This window comes from Henckelia pumila, chromosome 2 (assembly GCF_033568475.1).
Source record: "Henckelia pumila isolate YLH828 chromosome 2, ASM3356847v2, whole genome shotgun sequence".
In the NCBI taxonomy this organism is placed as follows: domain Eukaryota; kingdom Viridiplantae; phylum Streptophyta; class Magnoliopsida; order Lamiales; family Gesneriaceae; genus Henckelia; species Henckelia pumila.
Genome location: NC_133121.1, coordinates 115,858,173 through 115,882,706, shown reverse-complemented (window position 1 = coordinate 115,882,706; position 24,534 = coordinate 115,858,173). Strand labels below are relative to the sequence as shown.

The window sequence follows — 24,534 nt, the reverse complement described above, 5'->3', positions numbered from 1 at the left end:
ATATATATATAGACAATAATAACAAAAGCTTCTGATTAATTTATTATATTATATATATATATGTATATATCCCTCCAAAACAATTTTTCTGAGTTGATTCAACGCACATATATATAATCCATCCACATTTTGATTTTGCTCAGCTATATGTGATTTTATTTTCTCCGTGGTCACATGTAACATATTTCATCCTATGCACATTTTTTTTGTTGCATAAATATTTAATTAGGTTATTTAATTTGGAGAGCTTTTAGAAAATATTTTTCTCCTCTTATTTGTGAAGGAAATTGTTGCATCAATATTTAATTATAGTATTTTGGATAGTTTTTAGGAAATATTTCTACATTTTTGTGAAGGAAAAACCAAAAAATGTTTTCTTTAAGTTTTTTCAAACACCACCTTAGTCAATTTAGACGTGTTGCATATGGGTGAAATTCATATGCATTATTCTCATTGTTGTAACCCAATTTCTAAATCATCTCTACCATCCTCATCTTTATTTTTTAATAAAAATCCTACCAATTATTTGAATTGTTTTAATTGTCTTATTTTTTAAAAAATAAGAATTATATATTTTGTTAAATATAAGTTTTAAACTTAAAAAATTTTGAAACTTATATTATATAACTAGTTATATAAATTGTGGGGTTTTACATTGTTAAAATTAAAATAGAAATAATTTTTGAGATGCAATTGTGGTGTGTGGTGTGAAATTTTGGTGGGTGTTTTTTTTTTTTTTTTTTTGTTTATTTATTGACATGAGAATTTACAATCGTTAATATATTTATTTATCTAAAGAAGCACTTTCAACATATCCTATGCGCAACTGAACCAACGCATTAAAGTACAATGGAAATTCTTTCAACAATTCATCCATGCATGCAGAAGAGATACAGCATATTACATTTTATAAAATTTTAATGTACCAATATAGCTTTTCTAAACAGAAATTTAAATACGTTTTCGCAAAATAATTTAAATTAATGGATTATATTAAGCTGGCTACGTACGAGTTCCAAAAATAGTTGTCTTTATTATAAGGTGTATACGAAAATTTTTACACAGTAGCAACGAATTTGTGAAATTCTTTTAATTTAATGACAAATCCTTATAAAATCACTCGACATATACACGGTAATACACCATTAATATGAACATGAATGAATTATCCTCAAAAAAAAAAAAAGGAGCATGAATGAATTAAATAGTAAATTAATATTTTTGGGGAATGATTATGGGTTAATTAGTCTTTCGTGTAATTGATTTTATATGAAAATGTAAGTTCAATTTCCACCACTTGCAACCAATCAATAATCCACACGATCAAAACAGCGAGCCAAGAGTTTAACTCTTTTTCTTTAAGACAAAATTTGCCCCGCCTAGGTGCTAACGGGATTGTGCAAAGTGTCTTCCAAGATAGAACGCTTACAACGTTGAGTAGCAGCACTGCAAACTCAAAGAACTTCGAACACAAAGTGTTTTAGGAAACTCAGACTCTAATATGAGTATGCAAGAAGAGAGAAAGAAATCAGAATTGAGCGAGTATGAATGATCACAGACGGGGTCTATTTATAGATGTTGGAAGGATGCCTCGAACAGTCGCACCACTTCGATGCATGCATGGCCGAACAGTTGCAATGGTTAGGACCGAAAGGACGCACTCTTTCAGCCGAAAAGATGCACTGGTTCGGACCAAAAAGTTGCACTGAATCGGACTGAAGAGTCGCATACTTTCATCTGAAAATGCACTCAGATTGTAAACAATTAATAAAATAATTAATTTATTTGTCCAAAAAATTTATATTCATGTTAAAGCCAGCCCACGCCCACGGTCCGGTCCGTGCCGAGCCGAGCCGGCCGATTGGTCGGACGGACGGACGGCGGCGGCGGCGCGTGTGGCTAATGGTTCGAACCTAGCCTAGACTAGGTCCGCTCCCCTTAACAAACATGGGTACCCCTTGGGGCCCCAGCCCACGCCCACGGTCCGGTCCGTGCCGAGCCGAGCCGGCCGATTGGTCGGACGGACGGACGGCGGCGGCGGCGCGTGTGGCTAATGGTTCGAACCTAGCCTAGACTAGGTCCGCTCCCCTTAACAAACATGGGTACCCCTTGGGGCCCCAACCCATTGTCTAAACTTTGATATTATATAGTGCTATTAATTCTCATATTTTATCAATGTGGGACAATGAGCATAAAGCCTCATTCACCATCTCATTTACCATCCATTTTTCCAACAAATATTCCAACAATCCCCCACATGAATGTGATTTATGCGAATATGTATGCATATGCTAAAACAGAGTTTCTTTTGAAAAATTATTGCATGGGAAGAGGTAGCTTGCGGCTTTGAACCTTCCTTAGTGAAATACTATCGGATTTACTAGGCTGCCTAGTGAACGTGATGTCTTGAACTATTCAGCCGTTAATGTAAACCAAGACAACAATATTCACACAATAATTTTTTTCACACTTTATTTGTTCTCATGGTTTTGTCCGTTTTGGTCCTGAACAACATCTTGGATTCTTAAGTGTTTCATTGAAGCGACCCGTCTTCACACTTAAATAGGTGACCTCCTATTGTATGAGTATCATGTCATACTTTATTTTTTAAATAAATATAGGAATCATTAAAAGTTTGTTAAAACTTAGCCTCACTACTTGCACAGGTTGCACTTTTGTCCTAGTAATGAGAATAGAACAAAGTTCTAAGTGCACACGAATGTTCATAACTTGATTTTCCCATTGAACCAAGATCTTTGGATCTCCAATCTACAAGGTTGGGTTTTCTCTATGAATATTCTTTAATTTTTTAGGTTTTAATCTCATTCCTCTTGATAAGCAGTTTACTTGATCTCTCCCTAAACCTTTTGTTAACGGATTCGCTAAGTTATCTTTTGATTTTACATAATCAACTGCGATAACACCATTTGAGATCAACTGCCTAATGGTATTATGTCTTCGACGTATGTGTTTTGACTTACCATTATACATACTACTTTGTGACCTACCTATAACCGACTGACTATCGCAATGTATCATTATTGCTGGCACTGGTTTCGTCCAACACGGAATATCTTCTAGGAAATTACGAAGTCATTCCGCTTCTTCTCCCGCTTTGTCTAAAGCTATGAATTCCGATTCCATTGTGGAACGAGCTATACACGTTTGTTTTGAGGATTTTCACGACACAGCTCTTCCACCGATGGTGAACACATATCCACTTGTGGACTTAGAAACTTTTGTGTCGGATATCCAATTTGCATCACAGTATCCTTCTAGTACGGAAGGATAAGCTGCATAATATAATCCATAGTCCATTGAATATTTTAAGTATTTAAATAATCTTTCCAATGCTTTCCAATAATCATGACTAGGATTACTTGTGAATCTACTCAATTTATTTATTGAGTATGCAATATCAAGACGAGTACAATTAGTAATATACATTAGACTCCCAATTATCCTTGCATAATGCTGTTGAGATACGGGTTCACCTCGATTTTTGGATAAATGTAAACTTAAATCCACGGGTGATCTTAACGACGTAACATCATACGCGTTGAATTTCCTAAGTACTTTCTCAATATAATGAGATTGTGTTAGGATAATTCCTTCAGGCGCTTTTACTATCTTAATTCCTAAGATAACGTCTGCTTTTTCCATATCTTTCATATCAAAATGTTTTGTCAACATTTTCTTAGTTTTCATGATGATATCATGATTACTACCCATTATGAGCATGTCGTCTACATATAGGCAGACAATTACATACGAGTCATGTGTGCCTTTTATATAAACACATTTATCACACTCATTAATCTTGAATCCATTTGACATCATTGTTTTGTCAAATTTTTCATGCCATTGTTTAGGAGCTTGTTTTAGTTCATACAGCGTTTTAATGAGTCGACATACTTTTCTTTCTTGACCGGGAGCAATGAATCCTTCAGGTTGTGCCATATATATTTCTTCCTCTAACTCACCATTTAAAAATGCCGTTTTTACATCCATTTGATGTATTTCAAGATTATTTAAAACATCTATTGCTATAAGTACTCGAATAGACGTTATTCTCGTAACAGGTGAATATGTTTCGAAGAAATCCAATCCTTCTTTTTGTCTAAATCCTTTGGCCACCAACCTTGCTTTGTATTTTTCCACTGTTCCATCAGCTTTGTATTTTCTTTTTAAGATCCATTTGCATCCTAAAGGTTTGCTTTCCGGTGGGAGATCTACTAACTCCAAAGTATAATTTTGTATGATGGAATTTATTTCACTGTTTATGGCCTCTTTCCAAAGCGGAGCGTCAGGACTAGATAACGCTTCGCTTAAGGTCCTTGGATCATTTTCTATAGCATAACTAAAAAAATCAGGACCAAAAGTTTTAGCTATCTTAGCTCTCTTACTACGTCTTGGTTCTCCACTTTCATGAGTTTCCTCATTAGTGGATTCATGAACTCTTTTGGAAGAGCTCTTTTCTTTTCCTTCTTTAGAAGGAAAGACGTTTTCAAAAAATGCAGCATTCCTTGATTCAATAATCGTATTCTCATGTATATTAGGAATTACTGACTTGTGCACTAGGAATCTATATGCACTACTGTTGTTTGCATATCCAATGAATATGCAATCTACAGTCTAGGGTCCAATCTTCACTTGTTTTGGCTTTGGTATTTCTACTTTCGCCAAACACTCCCACACTTTCAAGTATTTGTATGAGGGCTTATGTCCTTTCTACAATTCGTAAGGAGTTTCATTTTTCTTTTTATGTGAAATTTTGTTAAGAATATGATTTGCCGAAAGTATTGCTTCCCCCCAACAAGTTTTGGGGTAGTCCAGAACTTATTAGCATGACATTCATCATTTCTTCAGAGTACGGTTTTTCCTTTCCACAACACCATTAGATTGTGGTGAATAAAGAGCAGTTGTTTGATGAATAATGCCCGATTCATTGCAAAATTCTTCAAACGGAGCAACATATTCACCTCCTCTATCACTTCGAATTTTCTTGATTCGTTTGCCTAATTGATTTTCAACTTCATTCTTATAGGTCTTAAATGCTTCAAGAGCTTCATCTTTGCTTCTTAAAAGAAACACATAACAAAATCTTGTGCAATCATCTATGAATGTAATAAAGTACTTTTTCCCACCTCTAGTTTGTAAAAACTTTAAATCACACACATCGGTGTGAATTAGTTCTAGAGGTATTGTACTTCTTTTCACAGTGTGAAAAGGTACTTTTGTTAATTTAGCTTCAACACATACTTCACATTTGTAGTTTGAATCAATCTTAGTCCTTGGAATAAGATTTAGTTTTCCAAGTTTTTTCAAAGTGTTGAAGTTAACATGTCCTAATCTAGTATGCCATAAATTAGTTCAAAGCATTAACTTTATTACTTTAAAGATCACGAAGTACAGTCATTACATTCATCTTGAACAGTCCCTTTTCTATATATCCTTTTCCTAGAAACCGTCCATTTTTCATGATTACAAATTTTCCAGCTTCAAAAACTATTCTAAATCCGGCCTTAACAAGCCTAGAACCGGATACAAGATTATTTCTTATGTCCGAAACATGAAGGACATCAATAAGAGTAAGCTCTTTTCCCGAAGTCATCTTGATCACCACTTTGCCTAATCCAACGATCTTAGAAGTTGCATTGTTATCCATATAGAGCTCTCATCCACCTATAGGAGTATACTTCGAGAATAACTCCTTGTCAGCACATACATGTCTTGTAGCTCTAGTGTCGATGAACCATTCTTTAGGATGATCAACCATATTAGCCTCGAATATTACTGCTGACAGATCTATCTTGGATAAATCGATAGGCACAGATTTGTGTTGGATCACATTTGCCCGGTACTGATTGTCCTTCTTTGGTAAGCGACAATCCTTGGCTTTGTGGTTCGATTTCCCACAGTTCCAACAAGTTCATTTCCACTTCTTATTCTTCCCTTGCTTCAAATCTTTTCCAAACTGTTTCCTTTTCTTCGTAGCGTTTGGCTCCACCAGGTTTGCCTTTGCTTCCATCGGCATTTTACCAGCTTTGATCTCCACTTTGCGATTGTCTTCCTCAATTCGCAGCCTGACGATCAAGTCCTCGAGCCCCATTTCCTTGCGTTTGTGCTTCAAATAGTTCTTGAACTCTTTCCATAAGGGTGGCAGTTTTTCGATTAATGCAGCCACTTGAAGGATTCACTGATCATCATCCCTTCAACCATTATATCATGAAGGATGATTTGGAACTCTTGCACTTGGATAATCACCGTCTTGGCATCAACCATTTTGAACTCGAGAAACTTACCGACTACGAACTTCTTTGTGCCAGCATCCTCAGTCTTGTACTTTTTCTCTAAGGATTCCCACAGTTCTTTAGCAGTCTTGGTTGCAGAATATACACTATATAGTGTATTTTCCAACCCATTCAGTATGTAGTTTCGGCACAAGAAGTCGCTGTGACACCATGCATCGAAAGCAGACCTTGCTTGTGTGTCAGCATCCGACGCCGGAACAGCAACAACATCCTTCAAAAACCTTGCAAGATGAAGAGTTGTGAGATAAAACATCTTCTGCTGCCATGTCTTGAAGTCAGTACCGGAGAACTTTTCAGGTCTCTCGGCAAGCGCATTAGAAGCAGCAGGGGCCGTGATAATAGCCGGTGTAACAGGCGGCGACGTAACAGGGGGCGGTGGTGGGGGCGTAACAGAGGGCGGCATGACTTTGGCAGAAGGATCAGTAGCCATTATACAAATTTTGTCTTAAACTTGTAAGTTCAATTTCCACCACTTTCAACCAATCAATAATCCACACGATCAAAACAGCGAGCCAAGAGTTTAACTCTTTTTTTTAAGACAAAATTTGCCCCGCCTAGGTGCTAACGGGATTGTGCAAAGTGTCTTCCAAGATAGAACGCTTACAACTTTGAGTAGCAGCACTGCAAACTCAAAGAACTTCGAACACAAAGTGCTTTAGGAAACTCAGACTCTAATATGAGTATGCAAGAAGAGAGAAAGAAATCAGAAATGAGCGAGTATGAATGATCACAGACGGGGTCTATTTATAGATGTTGGAAGGATGCCTCGGACAGTCGCACTACTTCGATGCATGCATGGCCGAACAGATGCACTGGTTCGGACCAAAAAGTTGCACTGAATCGGACTGAAGAGTCGCATACTTTCATCTGAAAATGCACTCAGATTGTAAAACAATTAATAAAATAATTAATTTATTTTGTCCAAAAAGTTTATATTCATGTTAAAGAACGCCCACGCCCACGGTCCGTGCCGAGCCGGCCGGCCGGACGGCGGCGCGCGTGTGGCTAATGGTTCGAACCTAGCCTAGACTAGGTCCGCTCCCCTTAACAAACTAGGTACCCCTTGAGACCCCAACCCATTGTCTAAACTTTGACATTATATAGTGCTATTAATTCCCATATTTTATCAATATAGGACAATGAGCATAAAGCCTCATTCACCATCTCATTTACCATCCATTTTTTCAACAAATTTTCCAACAGAAAATTGTTTGGACGTGAAAAGGGACGAAAGACATGCACGTGAGTGGACGATTGATCATACGTGTCTTTTTATTGTCACATGCTACCACACTACTCACGGGATTCATTTTTATTTTATTTTATTTTTTATATTTTGTCTTCTTAAATTAACGAGTCTACTACAAATGATCTAAAACTAGCTACATACAATTACTTCATATATCTAAGATCTATGTTATTTCTTTACTCTGCAATTTAAATATAAATATTGTTTCTCATATAAATCAATTCCAACAAGTCGGCAACAACAACAAATTAAAACTCTGAACCATCTCCTATATATGTTGTAAAATTTCAAATTAGTATACTTGTTCTACTAACATTTTAATTTCCTTTTATTTTCTTGGAAAATGTAATCTTTCGATTCAACAATCTTCATGGGATAATGTTGTCTTTAATGTATTTCAAACTTATCACAATCACAATCATCATTACATATATATACATAAATTAACAAAATGATAGATTTGAAATTCATTCAATATGAATTCATTCATCTAAGCAATCAAATATAAATTAAACATCACGATTTCAAATCCTTCAATCAAGCGCATCCTAAATGATTTTCCAAATAATATAGTAAATTAATGGACTTGATAGTAATCTATCTGATTGGAATGCCTAAAGTTTAACCATCGAGGTTATACCCAATTTAACTGATCATCACACAAATAATACTAATACTAATACTAATACTAATACTAATACTAATACTAATACTAATACTAATACTAATACTAATACTAATAATAATTAGTCAAAAAATAATAATAATAAAATCACAAGTAGGTGGCTTGGCACGCCCATGGTTTTATGAACTTTCATTAAAGTGGAAATGATATGTCAGAATGGTACTACGAAATTGTAACTGTTCAACAGGTCCAAGGCAAATAATATTTACCTATTTCACGCAATGTTTGTTGCTTTATTTATTGAAGGGAACAAAAATCCAAGCAAAATTAAATTTAAAGAATGGGCAATAAAATTTTGGGTACGTACATGTAATTAATTTGATTTGGTTTTGGAAAACTGAAACCGACACTATATATATATTTGAAATTAACGAAGTTTTATTTTTATTTTTTGATTGAAACGTAGTTTTATGTAAAACGAGGAGTAATATGAAAAACTTACTGTGTATTTTGTTTTTTTAAAAAAATTCATATGACAGGATATATAATTTTATGGAAATTAACATTTCAACCCTCCGAAGAGCTAGCTTCCACTATATACCTACCTGCACGAGAGTAGTGTGTCCTCAATAATTTTTGGGTTATTGTTTATCATTTGAAACTAATTAGGATATAATAATTAAGAATTAAAAATCTGTCAAGATTAATCTCTCCTAGGGTTTCTCTGGGAACTCAGTGAGAGTATCGTACTACCTTTGCGTAGGGTTTTTGTTCGATCAGCAATCCTTGTTTGATCTGAACGGGTTTGAGGGTTATTATTATTTTGTCAAGACAACTCTAATCATCATGGATCCGGATGAGATTACATGGCTTGTGGAAGAAATAAAATTATCTAACCCTGAAGATCAAAAGATAACGATAATGGATGACGACTTGAAAATTGGAGCGGATAGGGTTGCGAATTGTGTGGCTGCTAGGGTAATCGCCGTAAAAGCGATTAATCGAGAGGTGTTCCGTGCTCATTTTCCTCGCATCATGCAGTTGAAAGGGCAGGTGGAGATAGAATTTGTGGGAAATAATACGTTCATTATCGATTTTACATCGAAAGTGGACAGACTGAGGGCGTTACGAGAGGGTCCATGGAGTCTCTTCCAAGATTTGATTGTGATCAAGGAAATTCAAGGACTAGAGGGACCACAATCAGTGAATTATGATGAAATATCCATCTGGGCGCAATGTCATAATGTCCCGATTGCGTTCTTAAACAAGAGTACGATGAAAAAAATTGGAGGCTAGATTGGTGTTGTTGAAGAGATGGATGAGGGGGAGCGAGGCTCTCTTATGGGACGTTTTGTTCGCATAAGAGTACGTATCAACATTACTAAACCTTTGAAAAAATTTGTTTGTGTGATAACTGAAAAAAGCAAGGAGGATATCATCATTCTGATTAATTACGAAAGACTTCCCGATTATTGCTATCATTGTGGCATCATCGGACACTCGTTTCGTAATTGTGACGATGCGGAAATAGGGACTTCGAAGCTGGGATATGGTGGATGGCTAAGAGCGAATGCAGTAGGATTTAAGGGGAAAAGAAAGTCGTCGCCATCAAAATAGACGATCCATACGCCAATTAGTAGGGCCATTGTGGTTAGTAAAGGGTGCTCCAGTGATAAGCAGAAACAAGTGAGCTCGGATGAAGCTCAGGGTGGGGCAAATGATGAGATTTTGTTGGGAGGGCATGGTGATGGTTTGAAGTTAAAGGCTGGTAGGGTGTTGAATATGGATATGGATGGTGACCCTAGTATCCAAATGCATGATTTAATGCAGATGGAGAATTTGAACAAATCTCTTAATGGTGGTGTCACCACTATGAAATTGTCTAAAAAGAGTCCCATGAACTGGAAGCGTAGAGCTCGTGCTCAGATGAGTGGTAAAGATAAAGGAAAAGGGGTTGCCAATATTAGCCCGGGGCGTAAACGTATGAGTGAGGGAGTGGTGGACAGCTCAATACATGAGCAATCCAGAGAAATGAAAAGGCAAATTGTAGTGACCCGTATCCAAAATTAACGATTAATGAATAATTAATCGTGTTATCATGTTTAAATTAAGTAAAACATGATTAAAGAAATTCCAAATGGGTTAACGGAGTCCAGAAATGGATTCAGGACACTCGAAAATGATCAGGAATGTTCCGAGGGTTCGGATGGTTCGGAGGTCCGAACCGGGTTAGGAGGCTCCGAACTGGATCGGAGGATCCGAACCAAAGATCGGAGGCTCCGAAGATAATGCGTCATGGGTGACATCATTGATGGGACTTCGGAGGATCCGAAGTCAGGATCGGAGGCTCCGAACAGGAACGGAGGCTCCGAAGTCAGGAACGGGGGATCCGAACCAGTTCGGAGGATCCGAAGTCGAGTTCGGACGGCCCGAACTTCGCCTATAAATAGAGGTCCGAAATTTCATTTTCAACTCGCACCTCTCCTTTTCCTCTCTCAATTCCTAGGCCTTCTAACTCAGATCTAGGGAGTTCTAGGCATCCTATTGAGAATTCGAAAGTGGCATAGCGATCCCGACGTTGAGGCGAAGATGTGCCTAAGTTTTAAGTCAATTGCCATCAGCGGGCTAACGACGGACGCAGGTATAGCCATGGTCTCCTTAAATTATTTAAGAGTATGCAATAGCTTAATTAAGGCTTTTAGAGCTTAATTATTGATGCATGAATATTTGCATTGTAGAGCTGATATAGGCTTGGAACCTAGAGCGGGACTGATAGGAACTGCCTGTAGAAAGATACGTAAATACAGACTGAGATAGCCAGCGGGTTTGCATGCTTATATGTTTCATTTGTGTGTCATATTATTATGCAGCATGTGCATATCATATTGTGCCTGTCCATCTTGTGAGATGAGCCATGTAGGGCCGCTCAGCCCTGTCTGGACGGGTGATGTCTAGTGCCCAGTGACTGACGGGTCATGGGTGATTAGCATCTGGGGATACAGTCCACGTCCTATAGGAATGAGCAGTGTACACAGGGTTTGCTCCCCGGGTTGTACTACTCATGTCCTAGGCACCATTACTGAGCATTTGTATACAGTTATCCCAGATATGGATACCCTATCATTTGCATGCATCATATTTGTATGTTTTACCCAGTGCTTTTGTATTGAGCTTAGAGCTCACGTCCAGTCTTTTCTGTGTATCTGGACACCCCATTCGACGGGGTAGGTGTAGATGCAGGATTGAGCCCCGGGAGCTTGGAGTAGCCAGTGACCAGTGAAGACAGCAGGATTAGCTGTAGGTTTTGCCTTTAGGCTATTTATTCGATTTGGTTGTATAAATCGAATTGGTTTAACCGGTTGTATTCTGCCGGTCTGTTTTTATTTAAGTCTTCCGCAGCGATTTATTTAATGTATGTTTAATTATGCTCTTAACTCTGATTAGGTAGCGGATCTGGGTAAGGTCGCTACACTTTTTGGTATCAGAGCATATGCATGCAAGAGACTTGGGATATAGTACTGAGAATTTGGGTTATCCTTATAGGATAGATGAGACCTTGGAAGAGGTGATGATGCGGCGATTAAGTTGCCCGAAGACTATCATCATCGGCAGGATTTCTAAAGATTTGGCTAATGGGATTCCAGCAAGTGCGGATAGGAGCGAGGAATCGTGCCCGAGTTTTCAAGACTTCTACTCATGTGGATCCTAGCTTTGGATCGAGTACCGGATGCCAGAGGCAGTGGCAGAGGATTGGTGGGGACTTACTTGATGCTTGCATCTGTACAGTCATTACCATGATGACACTACTCTGAAGATTCTCCAGTCGTAGTTGGAGAGATTTTCATGCGGAACATAGTTTTTCCGGTATGCTTGTATCGATGCGTTCGGTAGGCACACGAGAAACTTCATGTTCAAAAGCATGATTTGGTTACAAGAAGAAAGCTGACGGTAGAACGTGAGCAAAAGAGGTCGACCGACATGCACTGACGCAGGGCATAGCTGGTTAGCTATCACGAGCCATTTCTCCAGAGTTCTTCGTAGGAGGACATGTAGAGAGACTTGGTCGGGAGTATGCTTGTATCGATGCGTGTGTCGATTAGAAGCTTCATGCTCAAGAAACGAAGACTAGTACGATGATTTAAATACTGTATTGATGTAGTTGTAAACAGTATTTCAGTTGTAATGAATCATCATACTTTGGTTGTATCATTTCAAGTTCGATTGTACATTTCATTGTATTTTGAATACTGTATGTATTACATGAGATTTTAATAAAGAGAATTGTACATAACTTGAAATAAGTGATACATGTTTTATTATCCAGCAATTCGTGGATGATTGCATGATTGTGCGGAAGTTTGGATTGGGTTTAGTTGATTAGCGTTCAACTGTGGTAACTCATGGGATTCGAGTGGGCCGACTGTGACAGTTTGACTTGTGGTTAGTCTAGGCCTTTTCCTAGGTTTGACCTAGTTAGTCGGTGGACTAAGTTAGTGCCAACGATGAGTGGACTCATCTAGAGGCATTAAGGGTATTGTTCGGTTTAGAACATTTGGCTTTATTCTAAGTTGTCTCCTTAGAATAGTAGGCTGCCTGACCTTTGGTAGGTGTATACTTGTGATGATGGGTTTTTCTTCAGGGATATCTGGTTCAGTATATGCCGAGAGTTGTGGACTATGACCATGACTAGACGTGATGGGGCGCGACCCTCTGCCAGTATTACTCTGGGAGTCTTGGTACATCAGATGTTACCCGGGAGCCTTGTGCTTCAGGAGATGGCGGTGGGAAGGCTACTCAGTCTAGGGATTTGATAGCAGTCACGACGAGGTATGACCTTGGATTAGATATCAGGTTTCATATCGATGGTTTGATATCATCTGGTGTGCCAGAGATATAGTTTGAGTGTTCTGCTATGGGAACCAGTCATGGAGGGATTTCCTTGACAAGTGTATACTCTGAGCAGATAGGTTTTAATCTTTGGGTTACTGCTAGACGTGTGGATCTAGTAGGTGGACAGATTTCTACCAGCAATTACTAGGGGTTGTCATCAGAGTTGTGGTTAGAATTTTCTTGTGATAGGAATTATCCAAGATACTGGATGAAATGTTGTTTTAAGACTTAGACTCGAATACGAGGACTACTCCTTGATGATTGACTTCATCTGTGATAGATTATGTCAGACGCTAAGGATTGTACAAGAGCTATCTAAGATGTGAGGGAAGCGTGGCCTATACCCGTTAAACCTTGGTGGTTGTCCAGGTGGGTTATTGAGGTAAGCTACCTTAGTCTTGAACTGTTGCACAATCTTAACAAGGGATATGATCAGGAGAGTGTTCGAAGATTGTGGAAATCTTTGGGATTCTTTAGTTATTCTTCTTAGACTTGACGAGCCGTGGTGTTCATTCTGAATGAACGAGGTAAGGATAGTGAGTCCAGTGGTTGCGCTAAGTACTGTCTGATATTTTCAGAGGTTGAGCGTAGTATTTTCCATGGGATGGAAATGGGCTTAGTTCACTTGATGTTTGCCTTGGGCGAACAAGACAACGATTAGTAGTGCTGATATGGCACGAAATCTGTGCTAATGACTACTAGTGTCAATTGGCTAACTCTGTCAGAGTTAGGTTCATTAAGTTCAGCATACGAGGTAGCTGTCAGTAGTGAGGCACGAGATTGTGTCGATAGACTACTAATAGCTATTTACTGGTTATCATGAGTGTGTTGAAACCAAAGCGATTTTGGTATTCCAAGTGTTTGGAAATAGTTTTTCGTGGCAGCTGAGTCATGGCTATTGATTGAGCCACGTAGGTTTAGATGATCAGTGGTTGTCTGATCGAATGAGCGCAAACATCAGTAGTTCGACGAGATCGATAGGGTAAATCCAATCAGTGATGATTTGGATAGAGCAATCGAAGAATACTTGGGGTAGTATTTTGTCGCTTAGTGCTTAGGAGATGAGTACTTAGTACAGTCTCAGAGCATTCGACAATTTGGATGATTTAGAATCTCTAGGTTTGTCAGAGAAGAATCTATCGAAAGATTGCAATTGACTTGTATGGTCAAGTTAGGTGATAATTTGACGGTGGAGACAAGCGAAGGAATTGGTAACTCCCTGGATAGCTTTCTTGTCATGATGTCTTAAGTATGCCGTTGGGTTTAGGATCCAACAAGGATTTGATGCTTCTATGGACATCAGTTGTTTGATTGTGGGATGTGACATTAACTGGGATCTAGTTCTCGAGGTCCGGCAGGGGGTGTCATTAATTTTCAGCGAGTGATGTGCGATGTGTGACTGAGATAGTCAAGGGTCGACTTAGTAGCCAACGAGGTTTGCCTTTGGGATCGAAGATTTCGCAAGATCGTGATGGATCGAAATTGTTCTTTCGAGTCAGTGAGTCACATCTATGCGGATTGTTTTGTCAAGAATATTGCGCGTTAGCAATGATCGATATCTGGATATACGTCGGGTGGCAAGTTACTTCGAGCACAAGTGTTTTCCAGGATCGACTAGGGAATCGACGAATTAGTTTGTTCAGTGCTGAGACTGATGCGTTCAGCAAGGAAGCGGTTTGACTATTGAGAATCCGTTGGAATTTTGTTTCCAGGATCTTTATGATTCGACCTTGTGAGGTTGGGACGAGCTATGATGGTATCATCAGAAATTCCATGATAAGAAATACTAAGTGAAATTACTATCGAGTTTTGAGACGAAATAGGAAGCGTTTCCATATGTCTGTGCACTGTGGAATGTCCCAGTCGAGCATATTGGTGGGAGCTTGCCTTAGTCTTGATGTGTGTACAGTGGTCGCGAGTATGTATGACTATCAGGAGGATGTCCAACGATTGGGATTCATGGGTGAATAACTTATGGATGAGGTGATGTAGATCATTAGAGGTGTAATAACTTCTATTGCAATGTATGCGTGACTTTGCAGGCCAATGGCTAGGAGATGACTTAGTGTCATTATTAGTGATCGATGATAGTTTTCATCAAGGCATAGTGTTGAGTTATACTGAGAAACGTGAACTGTGATTTGCACTGGACATGGTATTGAATTCCCCGTATTGCTTGGGAAGCTCTTTGCTTTGGTAAGGCATGAGAAGGATGACCAGTCTGGAAATCGTGTTAAGCAGTTATGTTGTAGTATAACATTGTGTCAACTAGATTCTCTTGAGGAGAAATTTGAGTTTTGTTGTGTCGGCACAGTGTTGGGAAAAGTGTTTCCTAACTAGAGGTGTTGAGCACCGAGAACTTTTGGAACCATTAGATGGTTAGTTTTGATTAGTGATTCGACGAATGCAGTAAAACCAGTCAGGTTATGACTTGGTCTTCGTCAGTATAAAATTTCCTTTGAGACGATAATCTCGATCAAGTGGGTGTTGGTATCTTTCGTGACCAGAGAGATCGGGGTTAGTTTGGAAGACGTATCAATGTTGTGATATGCGAGTGCTAGAGGAGTTCGATTGTCGACCAGTAGTGCAGTAATTTTCAGCTGGGAAAATGTTAATGCGGTTCAGCATTAATGAAGCTTGCAGAGAATTCGACGGGAGTCTGAGTGTGTCGGAAGCTATTTCGACCAGACACTCGAGCAAGGGTTTCTTGTACGTTCTCGAGGTTTTACCCTAGATTTCGAGGACGAAATCTTCTTGGGGGGGGGGGGGGGGGGTGAATGTAGTGACGCGTATCCAGAATTAACGATTAATGAATAATTAATCGTGTAATCATGTTTAGATTAAGTAAAACATGATTAAAAAAATTCTAAATGGGTTAACGGAGTCCAGAAATGGATTCAAGACACTCAAAAATGGTCGGGAAGGTTCCGAGGGTTCGGATGGTTCGGAGGCTCCGAACCGGGTTAGGAGGCTCCGAACTGGATCGGAGGATCCGAACCAAAGATCGGAGGATCCGAACTCGGATCGGAGGCTCCGAAGATAATGCGTCATGGGTGACATCATTGATGGGACTTCGGAGGATCCGAAGTCAGGATTGGAGGCTCCGAAGTCAGGAACGGGGGATTCGAACCAGTTCGGAGGATCCGAAGTCGAGTTCGGACGACCCGAACTTCGCGTATAAATAGAGGTCCGAAATTTCATTTTCAACTCGCACCTCTCCTTTTCCTCTCTCAATTCCTAGGCCTTCTAACTCAGATCTAGGGAGTTTTAAGCATCATATTGGGAATCCGGATGTGGCATAGCGATCCCTACGTCGAGGCGAAGATGTGCCTAAGTTTTGAGGCAATTGCCATCAGCGGGCTGACGACGGAAGCAGGTATAGCCATGGTCTCCTTAAATTATTTAGGAGTATGCAATAGCTTAATTAAGGCTTTTAGAGCTTAATTATTGATGCATGGGTATTTGCATTGTAGAGCTGATATAGGCTTGGAACCTAGAGCGGGACTGCTAGGAACTGCCTATAGAAAGATACGTAAGTACAGACTGAGATAGCCAGCGGGATTGCATGCTTATATGTTGCATTTGTGTGTTATATTATTATGCAGCATGTGCATATCATATTGTTCCTGTCCATCTTGTGAGATGAACCATGTAGGGCCGCTGAGCCCTGTCTAGATGGGTGATGTCTAATGCCCAGTGACTGACGGGTCATGGGTGATTAGCATCTGGAAACACAATCCACGTCCTATAGGAATGAGCAGTGTACACAGGGTTTGATCCCCGGGTTGTACCACTCATGTCCTAGGCGCCATTACTGAGCATTTGTATACAGTTATCCCAGATATGGATACCCTATCATTTGCATGCATCATATTTGTATGTTTTATCCAGTGCTTTTGTATTGAGCTTAGAGCTCACGTCCAGTTTTTCTGTGTATCTGGACACCCCATTCGACGGGGCAGGTGTAGGTGCAGGATTGAGCCCCAGGAACTTGGAGTAGCCAGTGACCAGTGAAGACAGCAGGATTAGCTGTAGGTTTTGCCTTTAGGCTATTTATTCGATTTGGTTGTATAAATCGAATTGGTTTAACCGGTTGTATTCTGCCGGTCTATTTTTATTTAAGTCTTCCGTAGTGATTTATTTAATGCATGTTTAATTATGCTCTTAACTCTGATTAGGTAGCGGATCCGGGTAGGGTCGCTACACAAATGGTGGATAGTCAAGGAAAATCACATTCAATTCAGGCGGAGGTTGCTGTGCAACCCCGCCAATCTCAATGAGTTGCATAGTCTGGAATGTCCGGGGGCTTGGGAACCAACGGGCGTTCCGAGAGTTGAAGCGGCTTATTGCCGATAAGAAACCCTCTCTCTTGTTTTTATGTGAAACTCGCAAGAGAGATATTAATATAAATTATTGGAGGTATTTGCTAGGTTATACAGGTTGTTTTGTAGTCGGTAGTCGAGGGCCGAGTGGAGGTTTATGCTTATTATGGAGGGAGCCTTTTAAGGTTACTGTAAAATCTTATTCCCAGGGACACATAGATAGCCTTGTGGAACACAATGCTCAACAGTGGAGGTTCTCAGGTTTTATGGTAATCCGGATACAAATCTCAGGCATGTATCGTGGGAATTGATTTGTCAGCTTGAGGGTATGCAAGAGCTCCGAGATTTTCAGTGGCTTATCGGGGGTGACTTTAATGAGATATGCTACGATAGTGAAAAACTTGGAGGTAATATGAAGCCGGCGGCACAAATAGCAGATTTTCGTGGGGTGCTAGATGATTGTAATTTGCAAAGTTTGCATTGTGAGGGAAATATATTTACTTGGGTCAATCGGCGCAACTCTGATGGTCTTATCTTCGAAAGGTTGGACATATTTGCGAGCTCTTTTAGTTGGCGTATGCTATACCCGGCTGCTAAGTGTACCTCTCTAGATTTTTACCATTCAGATCATAGACCGATTCATATTAATCTGGGTACTGACAGTGCATTGGCGCTAGTGGGAAGGCGGTCGGTCAGGAGGAGATTTCGATTTGAGCCTATGTGGTTAAGAGATCGGGAGTGTGAAGGGGTGATTTTTGAAGGATGGCAGAAACCAAGTCATGGAGCTACTTTACTGGACATGATTCAGTCTTGTTCGGACCATTTGCAGCAATGGGCGAGTCGTCATTTTGGCAACATCCCACGCCAAATACAGAGAAAACGGGATCAGTTGGCAAGAATTCGGAATCATGAAAGTTGGAGTTATGAGATGAATAATATAAAGGAGCTTGAAGTGGAGCTTGAAAAACTGAGTTCTCAGGAGGAACTTTTATGGAAACAACGTAGTCGGTCTGATTGGCTGGCTGCAGGGGATAAAAACACAAAGTTTTTTTACAGGACTGCGTCTCTGAGAAAAGAGCTGAATACTATTCGTGGACTAATCTCTGGACAGGGAGATTTTGTACAGGATCAGGGAGGTATGGTTGCTATCATTACTGATTATTTTGATGAGTTATTTACTACAACTGATCCCCACCCAGAACTTTTCCAACCTGTAATTGATTGTATTGGGCCCAAGGTTGATCGAATGATGAATATTAATTTGTGTGCTCCTTTTACTGCTTTGGACGTAAAAAAGCACTATTTGAGTTAGGGCCAGACAAGGCACCAGGACCGGATGGTTTCTCCGGGATTTTTTACCAGAAGTTTTGGCATGTTGTTGGAGAGGAGGTTACTCAAGTTGTTCTCCACATTCTGAATGAGGATGCCCCTATGGATGGCTGGAATAATACTATTATAACTCTTATACCAAAAGTGGGTAATCCGATGATGATGAAGGAGTTCCGACCTATCAGTTTGTGCAACATTTGTTATAAGATAATAGCTCGGGCCTTGACTAATAGGCTGCGTCTGCTGATGAGTCGAGTTATCGATGAAACTCAAAGTGCTTTCGTCCCAGGGAGACTTATCTCAGATAATGTTATACTCGGGTTTGAAGCAACTCACTGGATTCGAAGTAGAAAGAAAGGAAAGGATGGTTATGCGGCATTAAAATTGGATATGAGTAAGGCTTATGACCGAGTTGAGTGGAAGTTCCTGGAAGCTATAATGAATAGATTGGGTTTCAGTGGGTCCTGGAAAAGAAAGGTGATGAAGTGTGTATCTAGTGTGAGCTATTCTTTCTCTGTAAATCAGGAAATTGTGGGGCAAGTCGTGCCAAGTAGGGGTATTCGGCAAGGGGATCCACTTTCGCCGTATTTATTCTCATTATGTGCCCAAGGGCTTTCGTCTATGCTTCATTCTTATTCGGCCAGGGGCTTGTTCAGAGGTGTCCGTATTGCAGCTAACTGCCCACATTTGACTCACTTGTTCTTTGCAGATGATAGCCTTATTTTCTTTAGGGCTACTGATGAAGATTGTGCAAGGGTAAAATAATGTCTGCAAGCTTATGAAGTGGCATCGGGCTAGTTGGTTAATTTTGACAAATCTGCTATTTTTTTTACTCCTGATAAGTGTATTTTATACACCTAATTTATATATGATTTTAATTGTTAATTGTTTGTTTCGAGCAGATTTATGCTGTATTTTGTTTTTTTTGTGCTTGCAGAGAATTATTGATTTTATTTGGAAAATTGAAGAAAAATGATAATTTAGAAGATAAAAGAAAAGAAAATAAAAAAGAAAAGAAAAGAAGAAAGAAGAAAAGAACGTACAGAGAAAAGTATTGGGCTTTTGATTTTTGGGCACAAGGAAATGTTAACGCTTGTTTAGCGCTAAAGGAGAAAAATTGAAAGCACTATCGCGCTATGATCTAAAGAGTGGAAGATTAAAATCGAAACTAAGGCGCGCCCGCGCTGAGTCATAGAGCGCCCGCCCCGATCGCAATCCTAGAATTTTATTATTTCGGGCAATTATTATATGGGCTTTTGAGTGGGCTTTTGTGCATGATATAAAAGGGATTCTTTGTCAGAGAAAAAAAGGAGCCGCCACAACACAAACTTACTTACATCAGAGAGAGAAAGGTTTTGATCGTGAGATTTTCTGTGAAGAATATTCTGGAGCTTTTAATTGAAGAACGAAGACGGAGATTGATAGACCGGACACGGCGTCGACGACAGATTTGTTTCTTTTATCTTTTATTTATTTAATTTTGAATATGTTTGGATTTTTGAACATGTTTTGTTTTATTCAGAATTTTATTATGAACTAAATTTTTAGAGTCTAGAGGTCGGATGGAACCTGGTGTAGACACTTTCATGAATTTTTGATTTTATTGAATTGAGTTTCTTCTAGATTAATTGTTTTTTCTAGAATTGATTGTATTTTCAATTATCTGATCAATAATTGATTTGTTATATTTATTTGAAATTATTGCTCCGGAGAGGGGATTTTGAATAGGACCATTGGAAAATACACTGTTAATTATTTATACAGCTCGGGAGAGTGTATAATTTTAACAGAGCTTTTAAAGAGAACATTGTTTTGTGATAGATCACTGCGATAAATTCTTAATAGGGATATTGAAATTGAATTGTAGTTGATAAACATTATTTGTTGCTCGGGAGAGGGAAATAATAAACTTAAGTGTTCTTGGCTATTAATTGACTGGAATTCATGAAACTAAATTAATTAGGATTGATTGTTGTTGAAACCAGGTGAAATCTATACCTCTAGACCATTTTTCTCTGATTGATTTTATCTGAAAATTGTGTGCGTGCTTATCAAAACTCATTGATTATCTATTTTATGCGAAATTCTGAAATTTTGATTTTCTAGATAAAGTTTAGACTATTTTAATTACAAGTACTGAATATTTTTATTTTACTCCATGTGGGATCGATATCTGAATTATCACTATATTAAAAATTGACACTCGTACGCTTGCGAGAATTTTTCACAACAACTCCCAATACTGCACCCTCTCTGGTGGAGTCAATTAAAACATCCTTGACTATTCCAGTGGTGCAAGGGCATGAAGTTTATCTTGGGTTGCCGACATATTCATTTTGGAGCAAAAAAGTCCAGTTTCACTATCTTGTGGAAAGGGTTTTGAAAAGGCTAAAGGGATGGGGTAGTAAATTTTTCTCAGTTGGAGGAAAAGAGACTCTCATAAAATCTGTATTACAGGCGATGCCCACCTATGCTATGTCATGTTTTAGGCTCCCCAAGGCTACTTGTGATTCTATTGAAAGAGAGTGTGCTGATTTTTGGTGGGGTATGGATGGTGCAAAAAGGAGAATGCACTGGACTACGTGGGATTTTCTTTGCCAGCCTAAGTGGAAGGGTGGAATGGGATTCAGGAAGCTGGATATTTTTAACAAAGCATTACTGGCAAAACAAGTATGGCGCATAATAAGGAAACCTGAATCTCTAGTGGCGCGGGTGTTAGAGGCTCGATACTTTAAACACCTGGATATAATGCAGGCGCCAATTGGAAGCAACCCGTCGTATATTTGGAGATCAATGTGTTGGGGGTGTGAGCTTCTGAATAAGGGACTCTATTGGAGGGTGGGTTATGGATCATCAATAAATATTTTACATGACAAGTGGGTGCCTGGGGTTCGGTCAACTCTTGGAAATCTTGGTGTACAAGCTCAAGATGGGGAGCCAGTTAGTTCCTGGATTACTGAGAATGGGTGGAATGAACAAAAAATTCGGGGTGCATGCCTGAGCTATATAGTGCAAAGCATTCTCAATATCCCTATTCCGCGCCGGATTTTGAGTAACACAAGATTCTGGAAGTTTGATCCAAAGGGGCAATATTCGGTGAAAAGTGGTTATAATATTGGTATGGGCAGTCACGAAGCTCCAGAATACCAGTCCAGTTCGAACGAGGTGCAGGCATGGTGGCGATTTAGTTGGGCTTTAAAGCTACCGTCGAAGATAAGGGTGTTTTAGTGAAAGGTCTTTCATAACATAATTCCTACACAGTTAAATCTATTGAAACATCATGTGCCAGTACGAGGTTGGTGCCCGCTTTGTCACAATCCAGAAGATTCTACTGCCCATAGTCTTCTTTACTATCCAGCAGTCCGTCAGTGGTGGGGACATAATGAGGTATTTGAGAAGATAAAGAAGTTTCGGAGTCATGATATGCCAGGAATTTGTTTCTGGTTGATGATATGGAGAGGTCAGCTGTGGAGGAGTTTGTTTGTCAGGCTTGGATGATTTGGGGAGCGAGATGCAAAGCAGTCCATGCAAAAAAGAATCAAGAGCTGAAATCTCAAACCCTGAATGCTGCGAGTTATCTAGAGGATTATCGTCAAGCGGTTAGAGCATGCTCCACAAACCAGACTCTGGGTATGATTGCTTCTCCAAATATATGGCAACCTCCGCCTGTTGGTTTCTGTTGCCTGGATGTGGATGCTAGCTTTCAAGATCAAACTAGTTTGTGCGTTGTAGGAGGCATCATTCGAGGCCATGAGGGCGAGTTGCTTGCAACTTTTGGTAAAACACTTCCAATGTCGGATACCATTACTCTTGGAGAACTACTTGCTATCCGGGAAGGTATTAAAGTTGCTCGTTTAAGGGGTTTTCATCAAATTCAAGTTTTTTTTGATTCACTTTTGGCAGTGCAAGCAGTCACGGAGCCTTTTAAGTGACCTCAGTTATGCTGATTCTTGTGCTTTAGAGATAGAGTCTCTATGCTCTAGTTTTAATAGCATATTTTTTTCCCATATAGGAGGATAGCTAATGAAGTAGCACACTCTTTAACAAAATTTGCTCTTTTTTCCCCAACACTTTTTTTGTGGGTGAGTGGGAGTTTTCCTTTGTGGTTGGATGAATTTGTAACTCACGACTCTATTCAATAAAGTTTTACAAGTTTCCCTCGAAAAAAAAATTAGGATATAATAATTCAAGACATGCAAACAATATTTTATTGTCATTATTTGTTTGTTTGTTTGCATCGAAATTCATGGCCAATATGTAGCTATGCGTTCACGGATTGCGCCATTAATCAATCATTAGAAATTTCTCGCATTTTATGATTTTGTTTTTTTTTTTAAGAGGAAAAGACGTGGGATTTTCGGGTCAAGGAGTAGAGATAATTATATATATATTTCTTCAGTAGAAACCTCTTTCAATAATTTAAAGCTACTAGCTAGCTTTTATTCACGACTTGGATATATAGCATGGTATAATTACTTTTTTATTTAATATATCAAGTATCACTTGTTATATTTAATACTGGGCTAGATATGAAAGATATTAGCATCACGTTGTGATGGTATACATCCAAGTTTAAGTAAAGTAAATGATTATATTTTTACCAGTCATCCAAAAAATATTAAATTTTTACATGGAAATTACTCGACGCAAAAAATTGTTAATGAAAGTTATAGATGAAATCCAAGAAAACGTTTAATGAAGTAGAGATGGAAGGGAATTTTTATTTATTAATATATCTACAAAGTTTGAAAAGATTTATTTAAGTTTTTTGTTTTTTTTGGACTTAAAGTTTTAAATTGATTGAGATATCTTTAAATATAAAATATTTTATACTCAATTGATTTATTTACTTGATTAATTGATATAAGATATTATGTACTTATCATGATATATTTTGATTTCTTAACTTATGTTTTCTTATCTTGACAGACTCAAGTTTGAATTAAGAAAACAAATCAAGCCTATTTAAATTAAGTTTTCACACGGTTAATATATAGGAGAGAGAGCCAAACAAATATAGTAAAAGAGAGAGCTTAAGCGTACAATTGAGAAATTTATGAATACATATATTGGAAGCTTGTTTCTATAGCCGTTTGTGATAGTTTACTTGATTAATGTTTTGAAGATTTAAGAGCATTGAAGATTGGTCAAATGATCAAAGGCTCGTTCTGCTTTCGTATTTTGGCATCAATTGCCTTGAAGATTTGATAGCATTAAAGATTGGTCAAAGACTCGTGTTCGTGTTGCTCTCGTATTTTGGCATCAAGGATCAACTCTGTTTATTAATTTTTTAGGGAGTTGTTTTATTTGATTTACTTATTTTATTTTTTCACTTGTTTTTTGATAAAATTGATTTCTAATGACGTTCACTAGTATTATGGTTTTGTAAGAGAATGTTCACTAATATTAAGGTTTTGTAAGAGGATTTATTATTTTTCTAGTGAATTTTTTGCCCTGAGATATTGCACGAGTACTTTGTACTTGTGCTTAATTATTCTTGAGTATTTGTTTTGTTTTTTACACTTTCGCGACATGTTATATCAGATGATGTTAATATTTGTGACAACATTTTAATATGATATCGTTTGCAACCATATATTAATATTCCTTACAGGGATATTCATATATACATGGGGAAGAACAAAATTAAAATGATTAAATGAAACTTAGGTTAAAATCCATAACGAACGGGCCATTGTTATTCAATAAATTAAAATCCAAGACCAACATGTATGTCTACGCCAAAACGAGTAAAAGGTTAGCAAACGTGGAAAAATGTCTTCAACTCAGCTAGCTAATACGTAC

General features: G+C 38.6%; 1 protein-coding gene across 1 annotated transcript; it reads left to right on the top strand.

The window, feature by feature from the left end:
* The first annotated feature begins 9,109 nt into the window (after window positions 1-9,109).
* Window positions 9,110-22,661, top strand: LOC140878222 (uncharacterized). Its single transcript, XM_073281829.1, has 8 exons — window positions 9,110-9,458; window positions 9,849-10,234; window positions 17,610-17,669; window positions 17,720-18,536; window positions 18,713-19,485; window positions 21,085-21,900; window positions 22,019-22,116; window positions 22,160-22,661. The coding sequence occupies exons 1-8, from the start codon at window positions 9,110-9,112 to the stop codon at window positions 22,659-22,661; spliced, it is 3,801 nt and encodes a 1,266-aa protein (XP_073137930.1).
* Window positions 22,662-24,534: the final 1,873 nt, after the last annotated feature.